General features: G+C 46.2%; 1 protein-coding gene across 1 annotated transcript in view; it reads left to right on the top strand.

Moving 5' to 3' along the window:
* WDR88 (WD repeat domain 88) overlaps window positions 1–25,627 on the top strand; it is a 45,242-nt gene that overhangs the window by 3,372 nt on the left and 16,243 nt on the right. The window contains exons 2-6 of the mRNA XM_072782389.1: window positions 10,374–10,484; window positions 15,238–15,326; window positions 16,275–16,338; window positions 17,825–17,963; window positions 18,878–19,007. Of these exons, the coding sequence (XP_072638490.1) occupies window positions 10,374–10,484; window positions 15,238–15,326; window positions 16,275–16,338; window positions 17,825–17,963; window positions 18,878–19,007 (533 nt within the window). The remainder of the gene's footprint in view (window positions 1–10,373; window positions 10,485–15,237; window positions 15,327–16,274; window positions 16,339–17,824; window positions 17,964–18,877; window positions 19,008–25,627) is intronic.

Below are 25,627 nucleotides of genomic sequence, written 5' to 3'. Positions count from 1 at the left end.
ACCTGAGCCGCCCGGCTGGTTCCCCAGGGCCGCTGGACACCAATGCCAACCCCGTCCCGCCTCTCAGCACTACTGGGTGGCTGTGCCGGCCTCCTCCTCCACATCCCCACACCCCTGTGCTCCCTGCACAGGTGCGCGTGCCTCCGCTCACCCCTGCACCTGCAGCTGAGCCCGCCTCACTCTGGCGTAGTGCCCATCCAGAGTCCCTGCATCCCCCGCACTACCTGGCGGCGGAGCCCCAAACCCTGGCTGCCGGGTCCCTCATTCCATCCCTCCCCACAGCTCAGCACCCCCACATCCCCGACACACACCCGGGCCAGGGTAATACAATGGGAGGAGGTGGCGGGAGTGAGCAGTGGGCCATTTCAGGCTTGCTCCTTCTATCCCCCCCCCCTTTAAAAAATACTGCTTTATTGAGATGTAATTCACCCATCCTACAATTCACCTATGTTAAAGTGTGGGGTTTTAGCTCTTGGCAGAGGTCTGCAACCAGCACCACGTCATTTTAGGACAGTTCATTGCCTGGAAAAGAGGCCCCCGTACTCACTAGCAGTCAATCCCCACATCTCCAAGCCGTCCTCCCAGTGCTAGCCAACTACTACTGATTTACTCTGTCTCCACGAATTTGCTTGTTCTAGACCTTTTCCAGGAGAATCAAATGCGTGGTCTTTTGTGACTGGCATCTTTCCCTTCGTGTGATGTTTTCGAGGTTCATCCACATTGCAAGACGTCCCACCGCTTCATTTACTTAAAAGTACATATATATGCATATAATAGACATGTGTTCTATGCATCATAAGTAGCCTGTGCTTTAGAGCAGTGTTGGGTTCCCAGCAAAGCTGAGCAGAAGGTGGAGAGATTTCTCGTACATCCCCCACCTTCATACAAGCGTGGCCTCATTATCAACAGGCTCCACTAAATGAAACATTAAAAAAAAAAAAGATGATCCTGCGATGATACCCAAGTCCGCAGTTCGCATTATAGTTCACTCTGGGTGTTGTACCTTGTATGGGTTTGGACAAACATATGATGACGCGTACAGTCTTTATGTTACCATACAGTTATATTGCCCTAAAAACCTTCTGTGCTCCGCCTGTTATCTCTCCAAACCTCCCAACCCCTGGCAACCACTGATCTCTTTACTGTCTTTATAGTTCTTACCTTTCCCAGAACGTCATATATCTGGAAGCATACAGTATTTGATCTTTTCAGGCTGGTTTCTTTCACTTAGTAGTGTGAATTTAAGTTTCCTGAATATTTTTTTTTTTTTTGTCATGGCTTGTGTGTCTTTTCATGGCTTGGTGGCTCATTTTTCTTAGTGCTGAAAAATATTTCTTTCTTTGGGATGTACCTTAGTTTATTTATCCATTCACCTACCGAAGGACATCTTCAGGTTTTTCAAGGTTACTTCCAAGTTCTGGCAATTACAGATGAAGCTGTAAAAACATCGGTGTGCAGGTTTTTCTGTGGACATAAGTTTTAGATTCCTTTAGATAAAAACCAAGGAGTAGATTGTTGGATTGTGTGTTGAGTCTATGTTTTGTTTTATAAGATACTGTCAAACTGTCTTCAAAGGTGGCTGCACCATTTTGCATTCCCAGCAGCAGAGAATGAGAGGTCCTGTTTCTTCACATTTTTGCCGACATTTGGTCTTGATAGGATTCAAGATTTTTGTCATTAAATATGCGTGTAGTGGTATCTTATTGGTGTTTTAATTTGCAAACCCCTGATGACAAATGATGTGGAACACCTTTTCACTTGCACATATATTTTTTGGTGAGGTATATGTTAAGGTCTTTGGGTCATTTTTTAATTGGGTTGTTTATTTTATTATTAAGCTTTCATAATTTTGGATGATGATCCCTCATCATATGTGCCTCTAGCAAATGTTTTCTCCCAAGTCTGTGGTTTGTCTTCTCATTCTGTTGACATTGTCTTTCATAGAGCAGAAGTTTTACATTTTTATGAAGCCCAGCTCATCAATTATTACTTTCATGGATTGTGCCTTTGGCATTGTACCTAAAGCATCCTGGCCATACCCCCGATCACCTAGATCTTCTCCTATGTTATTATCTAGGAGTTCTTTAAATTTGCATTTTACATTTAGGTCCGTGATCCATGTTGAGTTTTTGTGAAGGTTGTAAGGTGGATGTTTGGATTTAGTTCTTTGCATGTGGATGTCCCAATTGTGTCAGCACCATTTGTTGAAAGACTGTTGTTACTTTGCTCCCTTATCAAAGAGCAGTTGATTATGTGGATCAATTCCTGAGCTTTCTGTTCTGTTCCATTGATCTATTTTTCTATCCTTTAACCAATACTACACTGTCCTGATTACTGTATCTTCACAGTAAGTCTTGAAGTTGTGTAGTGTCAGTACTTTGTTCTTCTCCCGAATCTTTTGCCTCTCCATATAAACTTTATAGTCATTTTGTCAATATCCACAAAATAACATGCTGGGATTTTGATTGGGATTGCATTGAATCCATAGATTGAGCTGGGAAGAACTGACATCTTGACAGTATTGAGTCGTCTTATCCATGAACATGGAATATATCTCCATCTACTTAGTTCTTTGATTTTGTTTATCGGAGTGTTGTAGTTTTCCTCATATAGCTCTTGTATGTATTTTGTTAGGTATATGCCTAAATATTTAATTTTGAGGGGTGCAAATGTAAATAATACTGTTTTTTTAATAATACTGTTTTTAATTTAAAATTCCACTTGTTCATTTCTGGTATAGCATAAAGTTATTGATTTTTGTATTTCATGTCAACCTCATTTCCTGCAATCTTGGTAAAACTGCTATTAGTTCCAGGAGTTTTTGTTGATTCTTTTGGATTTTCTACATAGGTGCTAATATCATCTGTGTGTTACAACAGTTTTGTTTCTTCCTTCCCAACTTAATACCTCTTATTTCCTTTTCTTGTCTTATTGCATGAGCTGGAAGTCCAGTACAGTGTTGAACAGGAGTGGTGAGAGGGGAAGTCTTTGCCTTGTATCTGATCTTAGTGGAAAGACTGAGCTTCTCATCACTAAATATGTTACTTGTAGGTCTTTTTTGTAGATAGTCTTTGGCAAGCTGAGAAGTTCCCCTCTATTTCTAATTTGTTGAGAGTTTTTATCATTAATGGCTATGGAATTTTGTCAAATGCTTTTTCTACCCCTATTGATATAATCATGTGATTTTTCTTTTTTAGCTTATTGATATGATGAATTACATTTAATTGGTTTTTGAATATTGAAGGAGCTTTGCATACCTGGGATAAATCCCACTTGTATATGATGTATAATTCTTTCTGTACATCGTTAGATTTAATTTGCTGGTATTTGTTGAGGATTTTTGCATCTGTGTTCATGAGAGATATTGATCTGTAGTTTTCTTTTCTTATAATGTCATTATCTGGTTTTGATATTAGGGTAATGCTAGCATCATAGAATGAGTTAGGGAGTATTTCCTCTACTTACATCCTCTGAAAGAGATTGTAGAGAATTGGCATAATTTTTTCCTTAAAGTTTTGGTAGAATTCACCAGTAAACCCATCTGGTACTGGAGCTTTCTGTTTTGGAAGGTAATTAGTTACTATTTCAATTTCTTTGTTAGATAAATGACTATTCAGATTGTCTATTTTCTCTTGTGTGACTTTTGCCAAATTGCATCTTTCAAGGAATTAGTACATTTCATTTCAAACTTGAAATTGGTCCATTTCATTTCAGGTGATTAAATTTGTGAAAATAAAAAAAATTGTGAAAATAGAGTTGCTCAGAGTATTCCTTGATTATTTTTTTATTTTTATTATTATTTTTTAAAGATTTTATTTATTTATTCATGAGAGACAGAGAGAGAGAGAGAGAGGCAGAGACACAGGCAGAGGGAGAAGCAGGCCCCATACAGGGAGTCCAACGTGGGACTCGATCCCGGGTCTCCAAATCACACCCTGGGCCGTAGGCGGCACTAAACTGCTGAACCATCCGGGCTGCCCTGATTATCTTTTTAACATCCATAGGATCTATATTCATTTCTGATATTAGTATTGTGTTATCTCTTTCTTTTTCTTAGTTAGCCCAGTTAGAAGCCTATCAATTTTATTGATCTTTTTTAAAGAACAGTTTTTGGGTTCATTGATTTTCTCTGTCAGTTTCCTGCTTTCAATTTCTTTGATTTATGCTCTAATTCTCATTGTTTCTTTTCTTCTGCATACTTTGGATTTAATTTGCTCTTCTTTTTCTATTTTCCTAAAGCTCAGGTTTAGATTATTGATTTTAGATCCTTCTTTTTTATATATGCATTTTTATGTTATAAATATTCCTTTAAGCACTTATTTCTTTGCATCCCACAAATTTTGGTAAGTCTTATTTTAATTTTGTCTAGTTTGGAATATTTAAAAACTTCTCTTGAGATTTCTTCTTTGACCCATGTGTTATTTAGAAGTATGTTGTTTAGAGGTGCCTGAGTGACTCAGCTAAGCATCTGACTCTTGATCTCAATGACTCTTGAACTCAATGCAGGGGTGAGTTCAAGCCCTGCATTGGATTCCATGCTGGACATGGAGCCTACATTGAAAAAAAAAAGTGTGTTGTTTAGTCTCCATGTATTTTGGTATTTTCCAATCATCTTTCTGTTATTGATTTCTAATTTAATTCCATTGTGTTCTGAGAGCATTGTATGATTTCTGTGTTGTTGTTGTTGTTGTTTTTTAATTTGTTAAGGTGTGTTTTATGGCCTAGAGTGTGGTCTGTCTTGGTAAATGTTTCATGTGAGTTTGAGAAGAATGTTTATTCTGCTGTTGTTGGATGAAGTAGTCTGTAGATCTTCATTGTATCCAGGTGACTGATGGTGGTGTTGAGTTCCACTGTGTCCTTGACAATTTTCTGCCTGCTAGGTCTTCCTCACAGGGATGCTGAAGTCTCCAACCATGATGGTGGACTCATCTATTCCTCTTTGCAGTTTTAATAGCTGTTGCCTCACATAGTTGATGCTCTGGTGTTGGGCACATATATGTTAAGGATTATTATGTCTTCTTGGAGAATTGACCCCTTTGTCATGATGCAATGCCCCTTTCGACCTCTGATAACTTCTCTCACTGTGAAGTCAGCTCCACCTGAAATTAATTTGGCCAGTCTTGCTTTCTTTTGATTAGTGTTCGTATGGTCTATTTTCCTCCATCCATTTACTTTTTTGTTTGTTTGTTTTGTTTTAGAGAGACAGTGATTGGGGAGGAGGAGCAGAAGGAGAGGGAGAGAGAGAGAATCTTTTTTTAAATTAATTAATTATTTTTATTGGAGTTCAATTTGTCAACATATAGCATATCACCCAGTGCTCATCCCGTCAAGTGTCCCCCTCAGTGCCTGTCACCCAATCATCCCAACCCCTCACCCACCTCCCTTTCCACTACCCCTTGTTCGTTTCCGAGTTAGGAGTCTCTCATGTGAGAGAGAGAATCTTAAGCAGGCTCCACGCCAGCATGAAGCCCAATGCAGGACTTGATTTCACGACCTGAGCTGAAATCAAGAGTGAGACACTTAACCAACTAAGCCACCCAGGCGCCCTCATCCATTTACTATATTTTTTTCTTTTTTTCTTTTTTTTTTTTTTTAGAGAGAGAATGAATGTGAGTAGGGGTATGGGGTAGAGGGAGAATCCTTGTGATTCTCTCTCTGGGTGTGGAGCCTGATGTGGGGTTCTGTCTCATGACCCTGAGATCATGACCTGAGCCAAAATCAAGAGTTGGATGCTTAACCAACAGAGACACCCAGTTCTCCTACTTTTAATCTCTATGTCTTTATATCTAATGTGGGTTTCTTGCAGACAACTTATTGTTTGGGTCCTGTTTAATCATCCCCTCTGACAATCTTTGTCTTAACTGGTGCATTTATACCATTCCAAGTGCTTATTGATATAGTTAGATTAATATCTGCCATGTTTGTTACTGTTCCCTGTTTGTTGCCCTTGTTTTTTGCTTCTATTTTGGTCTTCCATTCTTCCACATTTTGTAGTTTTAATTGAGTATTCCATGTGATTCCATTTTCTCTTTCTTAGCATATCAGATATATTTTTTTTGTGTGTGTGCTTTTCTTAGTTGTTGCCCAAGAATTTGAATACATGTTTATAGTTATCTCAAATCCACTTTCAAATAACACTATACCACTTCATGGGTAGTGTCAGTAACTTAAAATAACAAAATATTTCTAATTACTCCCTCATGTCCATTGTATCATTGCTGTCATTCATTATGTATATACATACACACACATATATAAAATATACATAATTAAATTTTAATTATATAACATATTGCTATTATAATAATATATATAATGTATAATGTTATAGCTATTATTTTGAAAAAAAACTGTTATCTGTTAAATCAATTAAGAACAAAGTTTTTATTTTACCTTCACTTATTCTTTCTTGCGTGCTCTCCTTGGTTTGTGTAGATCTGAGTTTCTGACCTCTCATTTTCCTTCTCTCTAAAGAACTTTAACATTTCATGCAAGGCAAGTTTACTCGTAACAAGTTTCCTCCATTTTTGTTTGTCTGAGAAACAAATTTGTCCTTCACTTTTGAAGAATACAAATTTCTGGGGTTTTTTCCCCCTTCTAGTACCTTAAATGTTTCATGATAGTCTCTTGTGTGCATGGTTTCTGAGAAGTTGGATGTGATGCTTATCTTTACTCCTTTATCAATCAGGCATTGTTTTCCTCTAGCTTCTTTCAGGAATGACCTTTTATCTTTGACTTTTTGTAGTTTTTTTTTCTTTTTTTTTTTGCATTTATCCTGTTTGGTGTTCTCTGAGCTCCTTGGATCTGTGGTTTGGTATTTGAAATTAATTTGGGGGAAATTCTCAATGATTATTGTTTCAAATATTTCTCTCCCATTCTCTTGTCTCCTTCTGGTATTTTTATTATGCATATATTAAACTTTTGTAGTTGTCCCACGGTTTTGGCATATTCTATTCCATTTCTTTAAGTCTTTTTTTTTCTGTTTTTTATTTTTTGGAGGTTTCTCTTGATACATCCTCAAGCTCGGAGAGTCTTTCCTCAGCTATGTCTAATCTAATAATGAACACATCAAAGATACTCTTTATCTGTCACAGCGTTTTTTATTTGTAGCTTCTTTTTGGTTCTTTCTCTGAACCTTCATCTCTCTGCTTACATTGCATACTGTGTACTACGTTCATTAGAGCTGTTGGCCTATTAACCACAGGTGTTTTAAATTCCTAATCTGATAATTCCAACATCCTTGCCATATCTGGGTCTGGTTTTGTTGTTATGTTTCTGCTTTCTCTTCAAGCTATGTTTTCTGCCTTTTAGGATCATCCTCTTTTTTTTTTTTCTTGATAGCCAGACATGATGTGCTGGGTAGAAGGAACAACCATAAATAAGCCTTTAGTCATGTGATGCTAAGGTGTAGGACGGAGAGGAGAAGTCTGTAGTCCTATGACTAGGTCTCAGTCTTCTGGGGGGCCTATGCCTCTGGATTGTGAACTTCATACGAGCTTTCCAGTCTGCACCCACCCCCCATGTGCTACCCTTAGGTTAGGTGGAATTGGATGGCTACAGTGGCCGGAGCTGGTGTTTCCTTTCTCCCATGTGGAAGGCCAGAGCTGGCTGGGTTTGGATATTTTGGGTCAGTGAGGCTCCAATAAAACCCCAGCCGGTTATGTCCTGGTTAAATAGTTTCTCCTGACAGTAGACCTTGTTAAGTAGAACAAAATGCTGCTGCGGAATATTTCAGAATGTTTCCTCTCCCCCTTCTCCTAGCCAGAAGCTGGGATTTTTCTCTAATATTCACTGTAAGGGCGAGGTCAGCTATTGGAGGTGATGCTGACATAACTGTGAGGGCCCCTCACACTTGGGTCCCCCTGGAGTTTTTAACTTTCAAAGGTATCCACACTGTGCCTCTAGCAATTTGTCAGTTATAGGTCAAAGTTTCCCTCTCCTGAGCCTGATTCCCATGGAGGTTGCGGCTTCTGGATTTCTGTTCTGTAATTTGGGTTTTCTTATAGTTGCCTGGGTCTCCAATTTGGGGGGGAAGCAGTCAGCTCTGTGACCTCACTTGTCTTAAGAATCTAGGAATAGTTACCAGTTTCTCAGTTTGCTTGGCTCTTGATTTGTTGTGAAGATGGAGTGGTAGCTTCCAAGCTGCTTACATGGCAGACTAGAAATGAGAAGTCTTTCATTCCTTTCGTATTACCCTAGTAATAGTTCATTGTGTGAATATGCCTCATTTTCTCTGTTCATTCATCAGTGGATGGATATTCGAATTGTTTCCTTTTGTTGTTGTTGTTGTTGTTGTTTTAAATTATTCCGGATAATACTGCTATGAGCACCCATATTCAAGTTTTTGTGTGGACATATGTTTTCATTTCTGTTAGGTATACACCTAGCAGTGAAGTTGCTGGATCAGATATGAGCACATATGTTTTAACTTTTTAAGGAATTACTGAACTATATTCCAAAAGGGAGGCACCATTTTACATTCCCACCAGCCACATGTGAGAGTTCTGAGTCCTCTATGTTCTTGCCAATACTTGTTATTATCTGACTATTTGATTATAGACATCCTAGTGGGTATGAGGTGGTAACTCAATATGGTCTTTTTAAAAAAAGATTTATTTATTTATTCATGAGAGACACAGAGAGAGAGACAGAGAGAGAGAGAGGCAGAGACACAGGCAGAGGGAGAAGCAGGCTCCATGCAGGGAGCCCAATGTGGGACTTGATCCTGAATCCTGGGATCATGACCTGAACTGAAGGCAGACACTCAACCGCTGAGCCATTCAGGTGTCCCTATATGGTCTTTTTTTTTTTTTTTTTTAATTTAATTTATTTATTTACTTGAGAGAGGAGAAAGTATGAGCAGAGAGGGGGATAGACAGAGAGGGAGAAGCAGACTCCCTGCTGAGCCGGGAGCCTGACGCAGGGCTCCATCTCAGGACCTGGAGATCATGACCCGAGCCAAAGGGAAACACCCAAACGACTGAACCACCCAGGCACCCCTCAATTTATATTTGATTTATATTTTCCTAACGGCTAATGATATTGAGCACATTTCCGTGTGCTTAGAGCTCATTCATATATCTTCTTTTGAGAAATGCCTATTCAGATATTTTGCCTATTTTAAAATCAAGTTTTTTTTTATTGTTGAATTTTGAGTGTTGGTTATGTCTTCTAGATACAGAGCTCTCATCTGAGAGCACCTGGGTGGTTCAGTCAGTTAAGCGTCTGCCTGTGGATTAAATCTTGATCCCGGGTCCTGGGATCCAGCCCCACGTCGGGCTCCCTGCTCTGCGGCGAGTTTGCTTCTCTCTCTCCCTCTGCCCCTCCCCACTGCTCATTCTCTTTCTTTCTTTCTCTCTCAAATAAATAAATAAAATCTTAAAAAAAAAAAACAAATCATTCATCTGATACATGATTTGCAAAAGTTTTCTTCTGTTGTGTGGGTTGTTCTTTCACCCTCCTGATGCTGCCTTCTGAAGTGTAAGAGTTTTTAATTTTGATGATGCCCAGTTTCACATTATTGCTGCTGTTGCTGCCTATGGCCTGTGTGTGTGGTGTCGTAGCTAAGGAACCAATGCCTAATCCAAGTTCCCAAAGATTGACAACTATGTGATCTTCCAAGAGCCTTGTGGTTTTAGTTCTCACATTTAGGTTTTTGATGCGTCTTGAGTTAATCTTTGTAGATGGCATGAGGCAGCGGTCCAACTTCATTCTTTTGCAGGTAGAGTTTATTTGCCTCAGCATGATCTGTTGAAAAGACTAATCTTAATCTCTCAATTTTTAAGTGTTTGGCACCCTTGTTAAGGAAGCAATTGACCTAAAATATGAGGGCATATTTCTGGATCCTGAGTTCTGTTCCATCGATCTATATGTCTGTTCTTATGCCAGTACTATAATGCTTGATTCCTGTCACCTTTTGTATGTGGTAAGTTTTGAAATTGGGAACTGTGAGTACTCCACCTTTATTCTTTTTCAGGGTTGTTTTAGCTATTTTGCTTTTGTTTAGTAGCCATATAAGTTTTAGGATCAGTTTGTCAATTTTGGAAAAGTGATGGGATGCTGCTGAATCTGTAGATCATTCTGGAAGGTATTGTTACCTTAACAACAGTAAGCTAGTAGTGAATCCATGAATATGAGATGCTTTTCCATGTATTTGGTTCTTCTAAAATTTCTTCCAACAATGTTCTATGGCTTTCGGTGTATATGTTTTGCACTTTTTTGTTAAATGTATTTCTATTTTGATGCCTTTATAAATGGATTTTGTTTAATTTTTCCCCCAGAGTGTTCATTCCAAGTGTATAACAAGACAATTGATGTTTTGATATTAATCTTGTGTTTTCTAACCTGCTGAACTTACTCAATCTTTTTTTCAGATCCCATTTAAAATTATGAAGGGACACCAGCACATTGTCACTTCCTGTAACTTCTGTGTGGATGACACAAAGCTCCTCAGTGGGTCCTATGACTGTACTGTGAAGCTGTGGGTAGGTGGCCTGGTGTAGCTGGAATGACAACATCCCAGGAGGGGATGTATCTTGTGGAGAGTGCGCCAGTACTGAGTCCCCAGATATTCAAGGATCCAAAAGATTCAGAGAGAACTTTCTGAGCAAAATGCAATAAGGAGAAGCCCAGGGAGGGTCCAGCCCTAGTGTCAAGTCACTGGAGAGAGATGGGTTTAGTGTAGTTGCTGCCAGCCTGTTGACTTGGAAACAGTGGGAAGGGGGAATGGGGATCTCTTGTTGGACAGGTCCAGCTGTGCCTAGAGCTTACCTGGGACCTCTGACCTGTGACATCTCTTTGGGTCTCCTCCCCACTTTAGAAAATTCACTTCCATCCACAGAGATGGTCTGGCCAAGCCTAAGTGGTCACAGTGGACAGAGAAGTGGCCAGGACTGGGACCTGTCCATGAGGGGTGGTTGGGAAGGGCAGGCTTAAGCATGGGTCAGTGCCCCCAACATGCAGGAAGCAGGGGTACAAGGAACAGGGGTGTGATGAGCAAATGAGGTTGCTGAGACGTGACCCCTGAGAACTCTTCCAAAGCCACTGGGCATAACCCACAGATGCTGGAAGGCCTGTCCGGGGGTTTTGCTGGTCAGTCAGGGGAGAGTGATGAGGGAGTGGAGATGGGAGATGGCAATGGCCATCAGGGGCTGGGCCACAGATGGCTGTGTGGCTGGGGCTGGGCCCATGGGGGACGACAGTCCATTCTGCATTTTGCCATCTCCTCTAGCTTCAGGGGGGGAAGGGAATAGAACCTGAATCTGGGCTGGTTCCTGGGTTCAGGTGAAGGATATAGCTCCTCACTCTCCAGATGACCACAGAGGTCATCTTCTGTGTCATCAGGGGGTACCAAGGCCAGGCACACTAGACAGGAAGGTTTGGGGGTTGTCCAAGTGGTTCAGCTGTGTGACTCTGGGTGGTTACATGACCTCCTGGGCCTCCTTGAAACTCCCCAGGTCCAGCTGCATGCTGGGGCTACCGTGGGGCGGGCCTGCCTGGCCCGTACCTGGCTCTAACAGGCATCCATCCTCACCTCTGCTGTGGCTCATGATCTCCTTCTGGAGCCTTAAACCCTTTCCCAAACTTCTGGGGTGACTGAGAAGCCAGGGGCGAGGGGACTTTGCTGGTTGTCATCACCCAGGGGAGGGAGAGGACAGCTTCCCCATGTGCATCCTGCTTGGCCAACTCAGATCCCCCTCACATTCTTCTCTCCGTTTGAATTCACAGAAGGACTCACAGGGTTTCTATCTGTTTGGGCCAAAAGGCTCTTGACTCTAAAAAGGGAAATCTGCCTGTTTTCTCCTGTCCCAAAATGAGAGACCATCCACCGAGATGTCCCTGGTTCCCCACAGTGACCTGGCTGCCTCGTCCATGCTGCTGTATCCAGGATGCGGTCACTTTGGCCTTTCCAAGTGTCCCGATACCAGCCTTGCTCATGGCCTTGCCTGCTTGTGCCACTTTCTCCAGGTCCCTCCCTGCACCCCTCCCTGCCCAGAGTCTCCAGTTGTCTACCTTGGCTGATTGCACTTCCTCCAAGAAGTCCTCTTTCCTCCTCCTGGTTCTTTTTTCCCCAATTTTGCCCTTTGGCTGGCTCCCCCTGTGGCTCTCCCTGCCCTGGCACAGCTGCCATTCCCGAGCACTCCCTGGAGAGATGACTCAGCCATTACCCAGCATACTGCCCTCTCCTGTCGCAGTATCTTGGCCAAAATGTCCCTTTGCCTCTCCCTCCACTCCCCACTCCTGTTACTTCCCATCACCTGTCTCCTCCTCTTGGGTCTCCCCTGGAGCCCAAGCATCTGATTTAATCTTTTGGAAGTTCCCTTCACCCTCGCTGTGGACCCCTGTGAATGATTTGGAAAGTCCATACGTGTGTGAAGAAGCTGGGGGGAAAATCTTTTTTTATTTTGAGAGAAAGTGGTAGGGGGAAGGGACAGAGGGAAAGAGTCTCAAGCAGACTCCATGCTGAGTGTGGAGCCTGAAGCAGGATTCAGCCTCATAATGGTCAGATCGTGACCTGAGCTGAAACTAAGGGTCAGATGTTTAACCAGCTGAGCTCCCCCAGGAGCCCTGCGGAAAAAAATCATTCTTAATTCTGCACCTAATATCCCTCTACGATATCAGCATGCCTCTTCCAGTCATTAAGAAATAGCAACTTTGGTGGATTTTCTCACGGCACAGAGAGGAAATGAGAGCCATCATTTCATGACCCTGAAGCTAAGTGCTGTGAAAATGTCGGAATATATGTTTATTTTTCTTGTTTTCCCACGTATACATGGGTTCACAAAATTGAGACCATAAAGGAACACTGTTTATATAACTGTGATAAGCTTGGCCTGGGGATATTGTCACATTTCCCTATTTTCCCAACTATTCGTTGGAGCCACTCTTTCCCATTCATTTAAGGTCTGACCAGCACCCCTGCCTTGAATTATCTGAGTCCACAGAGGGGTTCCTGGCTCCAAGTGCCAGGTGAAGGGGGAGCGTCTTTCACTTATTTATTTCAAGAAATATTCAATACAGGGACACCTGGGTGGCTCAGCGGTTGAGCATCTGCCTTTGGTTCAGGGTGTGATTCCGGGGTCCTGGGATTGAGTCTCTCATTGGTTTCCCTGCAGGGAGCCTGCTTCTCCCTCTGCCTGTGTCTGCCTCTCTCTGCGTCTCCCATGAATAAATAAATAAAACCTTTTTTAAAAAAGAAACATTCAATACAAAACAGAGACATTTCCACTGCCTCTGAAATTTGCTAACAGAATCTGGCTTGTTTGCCATCCATCTCCTGTGGAGGGATTCCTTGACAGCAGTGCACCTGTTCTGGAGGGTGCTCCTCTGCGGGCGCTGTTCCTTCTCTTGGCCATAAGGTGTCACTATCAGATGCTGAAGATGCCCAGGATCCCTGGTGGCAGTTCCTTTCCAGGGCTGCCCTTAGCCGGCCCGGGGGTGGGCTCCCCGCAGACTGCGGTTCTGGGCCCCACAGCGATGGTTTTCTTAGTTCTGTGTTCGTGCTGGAGCACGAGCCAGGGAGGCCGGATCGCAGGCTGCCCGGACCGGTTCTTTCCTCCAAAGCCACTAGACTTGTGAGTCCAGGCTCGCAGTATGGATGTGTCCTGTCCTGGTGAGCTCCTCCTTGGATTCCTGCTGTCCCCTCATACTGCTGATCAGGGCCTGCTGTGCTACCCAAACGTGACCCCACTCTTTGATGTCTTAGGGAAGGAGGGTTGAGGGCCTGGGTCGTGCAGAAGAGTTCACCTGGCGGATCTGAGGCCACCGGCGAGGATGGCATTGGCCAGCATCTGGGAGCTGGACTGACCCATGGTGTCCTGCAATCCACTAAGAGATAAAGGGGGCTCAGCATACCCAGACTGCGGCATAAGCCATGTGGTTTATGCTGAGCACCTGCTTTCCTTCTGGGAGTCTGCATTTTGGTGTACATGAGAAAATCCCCCAAAAAACCCTGGGCCCCAAGGCTCGGGCACATCTACCCAGTAGAAGACACGTCACAGGTGGCTGGAGGAATTAGTCGTGTCCCGTATGTCCCCCTGGGAGAGACTCTTGGAAGCTTGCCTGCCCCCCCCTCCCGCCCCCGGTCTCCTCTGGGCTCCACCCCAGGCTCCTTTCCCTTTGCTGATTTTGCTCTGTCCTTTGCTGTAATACAGCTCAGCTGTGGGTCTGTCTGTGGGTCCTGGAGAATCACCCAGCCTGGGGGGTGGTCTTGGGGACCCCTGACACAGGGCCCTTCCCACCCCACCCAGCACGATTGGGCTCCTAACGCGGAGTGGTCTGTGCTGTCACAGGCCCGCCCGGCTCGGCCAGAAGCTCCTGAGCCCGGGGCACCGCATTCTTACCCAAGAGCTTTCTAGGAATTCATTGTCTTACCAGCCACCCGTTTTTCAAGGGGACTTTTCCACCCCAGCTTATCCTGAAAAGCTCTTGGCACATTTCTAACTGGAAATACTTCATCTCTGCCGCAGCGGGCACTTTTCACTTTGGCACCGTGTTTTATTCTCTTCACCTCATTCCCTTCATCTTATTGAGTTATTCCCTGGCGTCGATCTCGGCACATTCTCTAGGTACTAAGGGCCAGCTCGCTCGCAGTGGCTGTCGCCCCGCTGTCGCCCCGGTGCCGGCGTTTGGTTCACCTGCTGCCTCGAGGTGGCCAGTGCCAGCGTGTCTGCTGTCCTCCCGAACACGTGGTGAACCTTCCCACGCACAAGCCTTTGACCTCAGTTCGTTAGGAGAGACCCCTCGGAGCAGAGGTGCTGGGTCGAAGGGTGTGAATTTTTTCTTTTTTAAGATCTGATTTATTTATCTGAGAGAGAGAGAGAGAGAGCACAGGGAGGGGCAGCAGTAGAAAGCTCTCAAGCCGAGTCTACGCTGAGTGTGGAGCCTGACGCAGGGCTCGATCCCAGGACCCCAGGTTCATGACCTGAGCCACCCAGGTGTGCAAGGGGTGTGGACTTGTAAGAAGTTCTTGAGAGCTCTTGCTGGATCCTGCAAAGCCTCTTCATCCAGTAGAGATGGACAGAACTGTCAGCAGCGCTGCCCGCAGAGTGGCCTGGTCTGGGCTGTGCTGGTGCCCTGGAGGGGGCGCTCTCCAGGGACCCCACACTTGGGGAGGCCAGGAAGCCCTTGTGGCCTTTGGGGTGGAGCGAGGGTTGAGGGGCCCGTGGGTTGTCGCACTTGGCTGTGCTCCACCGGCTGCTCAGCGGCCTCCTGCCCCCTGTCCCCCGTTGCTCCGAGGATGCTGTGGATGGCTCGGTGGTCCGGGATTTTGAGCACAGGCCCAAAGCTCCTGTCTTAGACTGCAGCGTGACGGCCGACAGCAGAAGGTGACCTTCCCCGCGCCTCGCCCTGGGCGGGCGGCCTCTGGCTCCCACCTGTGTCCCCAAGGTGTCCACGTTCTGTGTGAGCGTCAAGGGGACGTGACCGCTCTTTGAAAACATAAAGTGCTAAAAAGACAGCACGCATCGAGGCTGCAGTCTGCCTTTCCTTCGTGGACCTGCCTTTCCGTGGCCCCCCAGTGGCCTGCTACATGGCAAGGGGCCCTGGCGCTGGAGGCCCAGGTGGCATCTCACAGGGGAGTCGGAGGCCCAGGGGTGCCCCCCCCCCCCCCCCCCCCCCCGGAGGCCTTGGCTGGAGCTCCTCGTTTTCAATAGGACACAAGGGCTTTGCATGATAATAGATTTGCTGGAGCTTCCCGCCCCTCCCCGCCCCCCCCCCCCCCCCCGCAGCTACTACAAAGCTAAGAAAGACTTGGGTGGGAATTCATCTCACACGGGGGGGGGGGGGGGGGGGCACTGAGGGCCGTGGAAACACGCAACGGGTGGGCGGTACACGTACAGTGTTATGTACAAAGGCACATGGCTGCTGTGTTGCTAAGCGTCCAAGAAAACATTCCAGAACAAAGGGAGCTGCCCAAGTGTTTCTGTAAAACAGACAGGTGAGCAGAGAAGGAAGGGGTCGGTCCCTGTGAGCCGCATGTATCTCCTCAGCAGAAGACGGTCGTTTGCAGAAGGGAACGGTCCCATTAATGCCCCGAATGTGGGAGAAGCTCCCTGGGTGGCGGGGGGACTTAGCAACGGCGGGCAGCGGTGCCTTGGCGTTAGGTTCCATCCGTGTCCAGGGAGGAGCATGGAGGGGGCTTGGGGAGCATCTTGAGAAAAATTTGGGTATTTACGTACAATCTTGGTCCTAAATTAGAGAGATTTTCTATGTTTTTTTTTTTTCTTTTTTCATAGAACCCATAGCTATAACTGTCTGGATCATTTTCTTGGCAGATTTGTCACAGCGTCCCACGACAAAGCGGTGAGGGCTTGGGACCTTGAGACAGGCAAGCTGCTGGTGAGTGTGGCCCCCCTAGCACGCAGCGAGGTCTTGACTGGGCATCTTGGGGGGGGGAGGCTTGGGCTAGGCCCCTGGGGATAGGAAGGGAAACCAGGCTCTCAGAAGAGGAGAATTTTCTCAGGGACACTGGGTGATGGAGGTCGGGCATTGGGAAAGAGAGCTTCTTGGGGCAGGCAAGGGAGGGCTTTGGCTGGAAGGACTGGATACACGAGAGGGGGGGGAGAGGGCACGGCATTCCAGGCTCAGGGAAGTGCATAGGATCAGAGACCCGCCCTGTGGGGTGTTGGGATTCGATGGGACAATGACCACGTGGTCAAAACACCACGAGAGTTCTGGGGAGCAGCCTCTCTGCAGCAGCCTGGAGGGGCCTCCGTCCATCCATCTGTCCAGTCCATCGGGGACCAGGCTGACACTCCGTCTGTCTGTCCCTTGCCCAGGCAGCCCTGGTTCTGTCGGGGTTTGGGGAGGCTCCCCAGGGAGCTCCTCATCACCTCCCCTTTCTCCTCTTTTCTTCTCACTGCAAAGAGCAGTTTATATTCACTGTAAGGAGCCCAGAAATTATAGTCAATACCTTGGCATCTCTTTTCCTACGTCTGTGTGCATTTCCCTCTGAGCACAGGTGAGTATGTGCTGCTAACAGCCCAGTGTCCTTCTGTGCATCCTTTCTGGATCTTGACTCTGTTTTCACTCAAAAATAAATGGTGGGTAGGGTTACATCCGTGTCATCCTTTTTCAGGGATGCATAGATATCAGGCTGTGTTTCACTATTTTTAAAAAAAAAATTTTATTTATTTATTCATGAGAGACACAGAGAGAGAGAGAGAGGCAGAGACACGGGCAGAGGGAGAAGCAGCTCCCTGCAGGGAACCTGCTGCGGGACTTGATCCTGGGACCCCGGGGTCATGCCCTGGGCCGAAGGCAGGCGTCCAACCCCTGTGTCACCCGGGTGTCCCTGTAGGCTTACTTTAAAACGGTGACAGTGCCAATACCGTAACAGTAACATACAGAGAGGCCCTCCTTTCCTGGAACGTTGATCGGCTTGTTGTCCCCTCCCCGAGGTCGGGTGCCAGCCACTCCAAGGGGACAGTGAGCGACCTGAGGGCCTGGGCTGCAGGGTCTCATCTGTGGTGCGAGGCGCAGGGAGGTACTTAACGAACCCCCGTTTACCGAACTGGGTAGGAGGAAAGTTGGCCGTTGCCAGAACCGCGCTGCCTGTCCTGCCAGGTGCTCTACTTGGCCTCGTCGCTCTGGCCTGGGCACAGCCTCGCTAACTACATCTACTAGTCAAACTAGGTGAAAGGAAACCAACTTTGAAATTGGGCTCCTTGGCTGCCCTGGCCCATTACGAGGACTCAGAGGCCATGCACAGCCAGAGGCTCACGGACTGGACGGTGCACAGATGGGGCGTTTCCATCATCACAGAAAGTTCGCCTGGACGGCGGGGCTAGAGAGAAAACAACCTTTTGATTGTTGCCCCATTCAGTGGAAGATCAAACACAAAACCTTCATAGCCTCCTGTAAGCTTTCTCCCGACGGCAAGTACGTGGTCTCGGCCTTGGACGTGGACCGCGGAATCTGTATAACAGATGCGGAAACTGCCACCACCGTGTCCTACGTCAAAAGTGAGTCTGCACGGGCTCCCCGCTCTGTTCCACCTGCCGGGGCAACAGCCCCTTGTCACTTGACTGACAGTGGCCTGCCTGCCTGCCTTCTTTCCTTCCTTTCTTTTCTTTTTTTTTTTTTTTTAAGATTTTATTTGTTTATTCATGAGCGACACACAGAGAGAGGCAGAGACAGGCAGAGGGAGAAGCAGGCTCCTTGCAGGGAGCCCGATGCGGGACTGGATCCTGGGACCCCAGGGTCACGCCCTAGGCCAAAGGCAGGAGCTAAACCGCTGAGCCCCCCAGGGATCCCGGGATGTCTGTTCTTAATGACACATCACTGGATGGCCTTCCTGACCTCCGAGAGAGTGTGCACACCATGTGTGTGTGTTCGCACGCCCGAAGCCCCCTCCCATGTGTACCTTCTGTTTCTGCTGCTGAGCATGGACCTGTGACACGGGTGCTGCCCCATGGCCAGCACCTCTCCTTCCTGGGTCACCTCACACTCCACCTGCTCTCATGCTCCAGGGTTTAGTGGCACACCACACTCCTGCACACGCTCTGGCCCACCTCCGGGCCTTTGCACGTGCTGCTCCTGCTGCTGGGGGGCCCTCTTCCTACTCTGTATCTCCTGCTGACTTTGGGGGCCACTCCTCGACCTCTCAGGGCAGGGCCAACCTTCTGCGGGGCCGGGAGCCGTGACCTACAGCCCCCCTCCCCCCCGCTGTGTGGCCCCCTGTGTGCTGTGGATGGTTGCTGGCACCAGGCCGTCCCCATTGGACAGGAAGCTCTGCGGGGACAGGGAGCGGGTCAGCTGTGCTTCTCGGTCTGAGCCTGGCACGTGGCTGGCCCCCCGGGAAGATGTCTGGGCAAGAGTCCCCAGTGAAATGCGGGGCCGGAATGCTGGGTGACCAGCTGCTTTCCCTGTGCCACAGATCATCACGCCCGCTCTCTCACCGCGTGCTGCTTCGACTCCGACAGCCAGAAGGTGGCTTCTGTCTCCCTGGACAAAAACATCAAGATCTGGGATCTTGCGTCCCAGGCCACGCTGCTCAGCATCACCAAGTGAGGAGGGGCCCAATCCTGAGGCGGGGAGGGCCCTCGGCGCACCCCCTGGCTCGGCCTGCATGCCCTCAGCGACCTGGTCGCCGCGCGGGGCATCCCCTGGCTTGGTCCCAGGGCTCAGAGGAGGCCGGAGCTGGAAAGGTGAAGGAGAGAGGCAGCTGGGGGCACAGCATGAGCCTGGCTCAGGGGCATTTGTTTCCATGTGAGCCAACCCTGGGACACACGGCACAGGGGTCCCCTCCTGCCTCCCAAACATGAATTTCCAGCATCTTCTGTGAAGTGGTAAGATGTGATAATCCAGGGCCATGTGAGGATTACAAGGCAGGTGGCTGCCCCGAGCGGGCCGGTCCTCTCTAGCAGGCACCTGTGCCCCGTCACCCTGCCTGCAGCACTGTCACGAGCCCTGCTGGCCCCTGGGGATCTGGCCAGGGATTAAGAGGGCGCAGGTACCTATCCCGAGTGACCTTGGACCTTACGTTCTGCACCTGCAAACGGAGCACAGGTGTGGTCTGAGCAGGTTAGCACAGGCAGGTCCTTGGCTGGGGCCACACAAGCTCTGTTACTGAGAGGGACTCCCAGAGCCACCCGGATGGGGGGTGCCGGCGGCCACCTCCCTAGGGTAGCGAGGGGTGCGGGCCACAGAGGTGGTCACAGTTCCAGCGGTGGGCAAGCGTCACAGTCCACTGCGCTGTTTTCCCCACGGGGATGGAAGGGGAGATAAGCAAAGTGTGTATTGGTATTTCCAATCAACCCAAATGTGTGATTTTTATTTTTTATTTTTGGAAATGTAGCTTTCAGGGGCAGCCTGGGTGGCTCAGCGGTTTGGCACTGCTTTCAGTCCAGGGTGTGATCCTGGAGGCCCGGGATCGAGTCCCACGTCGGGCTCCCTGCATGGAGCCTGCCTCTCTCTCTCTCTCTCTCTCTCTCTCTGTGTATGTGTGTCCTCATGAGTAAATAAATAAAATCTAAAAAAATAATAATAAAAATAAAATCAAAATCTTTAAAAAAAAAAAAGGAAATGTAGCTTTCAGAGGCAGAGGTTCTGGGTGCCACATGACAGGGCTGGCTTCATGGCCTGCAACCTCTGGAGTTACCCAGGGCCCCCCCACCATGGAGTTACCCACACGGGATTTCATGCTCTGCTGTCAATGTCCCGAAATTCTTAGTTTTTGAACAAGGGGCTTTGTGTGTTTTTATTTCGAAAATATGTAAGTTACTTTAAAAAAAAAGATTTTATTTATTCATTCATGAGAGGCACAGAGAGAGAGAGAGAGGCAGAGACACAGGCAGAGGGAGAAGCAGGCTCCATGCGGGTAGCCCGACGCGGGACTCGATCCCAGGACCCCGGGGTCATGCCCTGGGCTGAAGGCAGATGCTACACCGCTGAGCCACCCGGGTGCCCCCTCTAAATTACTCTTTGAAAAGGCAAAACGTGAAACACGGAACAAAATTAAAAAGCGAAAGGATCTCTAGTGAACAATCTCTCTTACCTGCCTCATGGTCATGCGCTTCCCGCTTTTCCTCCTTCCTGCCTGTCTTCCGTTCTCTCTTGGCAGCTTTATTGAGAGATAATTCACACATCAGAGAACGCGCACATTTCAAGTGAACAGTTCAGTGGTTTGGAGGATATCACATTATGTTTTAAATTTCAGCAAAACTAATATACAAATGTAAACTTTTCCTTTTTTTAAAAGATTTTATTTATTCATGGGAGACACAGAGAGAGAGAGAGAGAGACTGAGGCAGAGACACAGGCAGAGGGAGAAGCAGGCTCCATGCAGGGAGCCCGATATGGGACTTGACCCCGGGACCTCAGGATCATGCCCTGAGCTGAAGGCAGACACTCAACTGCTGAGCCACCCAGGTGTCCCAACAACGTAAAATTTCATTTTGACCATTTTTAAAAAAGATTTGTTTATTTATTTTAGAGAGTGCATCAGGGAGGACCACAGGGAGAGGGAGAGAATCTCAAGCTTGAGTGTGGAGCTGACACAAGGCTTGATCTCTCCACCCTGAGATGGCACCCTGAGCAGAAACCAAGAGTCGGATGCCTAACCAACAAAGCTACCCAAGTGCCCCTCATTTTAACCATTTTAAAGTTAATCCCTGGCACTAATGACATTTACAGTATTGTGCAACCATCACCACTGTCTATTTCCAAAACCCTTTCATTACCCAAGCAGGAACTCTGTGTCCACTAAACCATAACCCCCACTCCCTCCAACCCCAGAGCCTAGTAACCTCTGTTCTACCCTCTGCCTCTGGGAATTTGCCTAGGCTGGATGTTCCATACAAATGCCATCGTACATAATTTGCTCTTTCGTGTCTGGCTTATTTCACTCAGCACACTGCTTGCAAAGTTCACCCATGTAGCATCTATAAGAAAGTTCATTCCTTTTTATGACCTAATGATATTCCGTCGTATGGATCAACCACATTCCGTTGATGTGCTCATCTGTCGAGTGACCCTTGAGTTGCTTCTGTCCTCAGACCATTGTGAACAGTGTTTCCAAGAACATCAGCAGACGGGTATCGGTTCAAGTCCCCACCTTCAGTTCTTTTGGCCTAGGAGCGGACCTCCGGATCAGATGGTAATGCTATACATGGCTTTTTAAGGAACCAGCGCCTTGCATTTTAATTTTTCCCTGGGTCCTGTCAATTATAGAGCTGGAGGATTTTCAAAATTCATCATCTTAATGGATTTGGAAGCTTGCAAGAAGTAAACATAAAAAAAAAGAATGAACATAAATAAATGATTTTGGGGGGTGGATTTCAAACGTCAAGCACAATTTAGAAAACTCAAGAAGTCTATTGTATTTACCCATACTTTCGCTTATGTTCTTCCTTTCTGATGTTCCAGTTTTCCTTATTTCACCACTTCCTTTCTGTCTAGAACAATTCCTTTCAGCTATTCTTTGAGGGTACTTCTGAGAGCAACAAATTCTTAGAGCTCTCTATTCAGAAAATGTCTTGATTTTTCCTTCCTCCCTCCCTCCCTCCCTCCCTCCCTCCCTCCCTCCCTCCCTTCCCCTTTCATTCATTCTTTCTTTTCTTTCTTTCTTTCTTTCTTTCTTTCTTTCTTTCTTTCTTTCTTTTTCTTTCTTCCTTTCTTCCTTTCTTCCTTTCTCTTCCTTTCTCTTCCTTTCCTTTCTCCTTTCTTTCCTTTTTTCCTTTTTTTCCTTTTTTCCTTTCTTCCAAGAGAGTGCATGCACAGGTGGGGGGAGGGGTTGAGGGAGAGAGGAGGGGGGAGGGGCAGAAGGAGAGGAGGAGGGAGAATCTCAGACTCCATGCCCAGTGCAAGCCCCACGCAGGGCTCGATCTCACAACACTGAGATCACGACCTGATCCAAAATCAAGAGTGGGACACTTACCCACCCAAGCACCCCTCCTTCATTCCTAAAGGATATTGTTGCTGGATATAAAAACTGGGGTTGACAGGTTTGCTTCTTTCATTATTTAAAATCTGTCCTGTCACTTCTCATCTTAATGGTTTCTGATGAAGAATCCACCGCCATTCAAATTGTTTTTCCCCAAGGTAAGGTGCCATTTCTCTCCTGCTGCTTTCAAGATTTTTTTTCTCTGTTTTAAGTTATCAGAAGTTTATGTATTTAATTTCATTTTAAAAACATAATCTCTACCCCCAACATGGGGGCTCGAACTCATAACCTAGAGGTCAAGTGTTGTATTTGAAGTTTAATTATGATGTGTCAGGGTGTAGATTTCTTTGGGTTTATCCTACTTTAGTTTTTTTGTTTGTTTGTTTTGTTTTGTTTTTTAGATTTTACTTATTTATTCATGAGAGACACAGAGAGGCAGACACACAGGCAGAGGGAGAAGCAGGCTCCCTGCAGGGAGCCTGATGTGGGACTTGATCCCGGGACTCTGGGATCACGCCCTGAGCCGAAGGTAGATGCTCAACCACTGAGTTACCCAAGGTGTCCCCCTACTTTAGTTTCAGATGGCTTTTTGAATCTATAGGTTTATGTCTTTTGCCATATTTGGTAAGATTTCAGATATAGTCTCTGATTACTTTTTCAGCGATACCTACTTTTCCTCTGGAACTCTGATGACACAAATTTCAGATCTTGTGTTATAGTCCCACAAGTCTTTCAGGTTTTTTTTCCCCAGTCTATTTTTTGGACTGTTTAATTTATATTGTCTGTTTTGATATTTACTGATTCTTTCCTCTGTCCATTTCATTGAATATTTAATTTTGGATATCATATTTTTCAGTTCTGAAGTTTCCATTTGGTCCTTTGTCACATCTATGTCTTCACTGAGGCTTTCTATTTTTTCATTTGTTTCAAGCATGATTATACTTGTCGAAGTATTTTATGGTGACTGCTTAAAAATCCTTGTCAGATAATTCTAATGTCTGTGTCATCTCATTGTTGGGGATCTGTTGATTATCTTCTCATTCACAATGAGATTTTCCTGGCTCCGAGTATGATGAGTGATTTTTCTTTTGTGTCATGGACGTTGTGTGTATTAATTACATTAGGAAATAGTCGTATTTTTAAAAAGATTTTATTTATTTATTCATGAGAGACACACAGAGGCAGAGACAAAGGCAGAGGGAGAAGCAGGCTCTATGTGGGGAGCCTGATGCGGGACTCGATCCTGGGACTCTAGGATCACACCCTGAGCTAAAGGCAGACACTCAACCACTGAGGCACCCAGGCGCCCCAATACTCAGTCTTAAAGCCTGTCCTCGCAGGCCACTTAAGCAGAGCCTAGCAAACACGGCATTCTAGGCTCCCGTCTTGGCCCTTGCTGACCTGGGTGGGATGGGAGGCAGGTTTTCCTGAGATGTTTGGCTGGAATATGGTGGGTAGTGTCTAAAGGTTTTCCATCTTGCTCGGCTATCCATTTGGTTAGGGAGAACAGGCTTTTCTTGAGGGCCTTTTTATGGTCCCCATTGTTTTGGGGGTTACAGGCTTTTCACTACAGGATATATGAAGAAAAATAAACTCTAGGGACTCCCAGCACACCATTCTTGGGTCCCAAGATATCTTGCTGGTCTGCCTTTTTGTCTCCATCTTTTCTAGTCTCCTCTTTGCTTTCTAAATGCCCAGGATTGTCGGCTGCTCTTAGCAGGAGGTATAGGGAGAAGTGCATTGATTCTCCCTATACCTGTCCAGAAACAGGTACAATGTAAGCTCTTTCCTCAAACTTTTGTACTAAGTACAACAGTCTCTTATGAGAAGTGGAATTTATTTGAAATGAGAACCCCATCCTGGAAAATAGAGATAGCGCTGGCTTAAATCCCAACAACAGTGTTTGGATTCTGGGGAAGGCTTTTTATCCATCTCCAGTGAATGCTGGGATAGCTCTTAGCCTAACAGCCACAGGAATTTGGAAAATTTTACCCTGGACACCCCTGGGACATTGACGTTTCTTCTCCTTTGCTCTTACTCAGTCTGTGCATTACAAAGAACTGAAACAGAATCCAAAACTCTGACCTGAGCTCTAGAAAAAAGTTTTTTCCAAGCCTGCTTTCAAGTAAAATGATTGATTTTATGATCCAGACTACTCAGAGATGCTCATTTATGTTTATAGGTTCTCTTGAAAGCTGTTTATAACAGAAGATGAAATTCACAGGGAAAATACTTTGAGGATCACAAAGAAAACAAAAATAGCAAAGTTCTGGGATTTTTTTTTCTGTCATAAAAAGACATAAAAATTGAGAATGGATGACTCAAAACTTAATTGAACACACAGCATTAAGCTATGCTTTAATTACACTGAATACAGATGAGGAGAGAGGGAGTAGTTGGGAAGGGAAGTAGGAGGGTGTGGTAAGAGAGGGCTGGGGCAGGAGTACCGGGTAGAAGGAGCCAAGCCCCCACGTCTCGGAGAGAAATGAGGCAGAGGGTGAGCAGGAGAAGCCCACCTATTAAGTGTGGTCACAGTACCAAACCTAACATTATTCTTTTGACCACCACTAACGGATTTTCTGACGCTCTTTTTTCTCAAGGGTGAGGTAGCTCTAAGTAGTGCCGTGGTTCTCAATCAGGGGCAATTTTGCCCTCCGCCCCCAGTGGACAATTTTCCAATGTCTGGAGACATTTTTAGTTGTCACAGCTAGGTGTCAGGACTACTGGCATCTAGTGGGTAGAACCCAGGGTTGCTGCTAAACATCCCACGATGTACAGGGCAACCCCCTACCGCAAAGAATTGTGAGTGGCACAAAATGTCAATATAACCATGATTGAGAAATCCTGGGATAGTGTGGCACAGTCAGAGCAATTAAGATCTGGACCATGGTAACATATACATAATGGAATATTACTCAGCCATCAAAAAGAATGAACTCTTGCCATTTGCAATGACGTGGATGGAGCCAGAGTGTATTATGCTAAGTGAAGTAAGTCAGCAAAAGACAAATACCATAGGACTTCACTCATGTGGAATTTAGGAGGCAAAACAGATGAACACAGAGGAAGGGGGGAAAGAGAGAGAAAGAGGGAAGCAAACCATATGAGACTCTTAAACTGAAGGTTGATGGAGGGAGGTGGGTGGGGGATGGGCTAAATGGGTGATGGGTAGTTCTAAGGAGGGCGCTTGTTGTGTTGAGAACTGGGTGTTGTATATAAATGAGGAATCACTAAATTCGACTC

This window comes from Canis lupus, chromosome 1 (assembly GCF_048164855.1).
Source record: "Canis lupus baileyi chromosome 1, mCanLup2.hap1, whole genome shotgun sequence".
Taxonomy (NCBI): Eukaryota; Metazoa; Chordata; class Mammalia; order Carnivora; family Canidae; genus Canis; species Canis lupus.
Note: the sequence above shows the minus strand (reverse complement) of the source record. Positions and strands in the feature narration are given on the sequence as shown.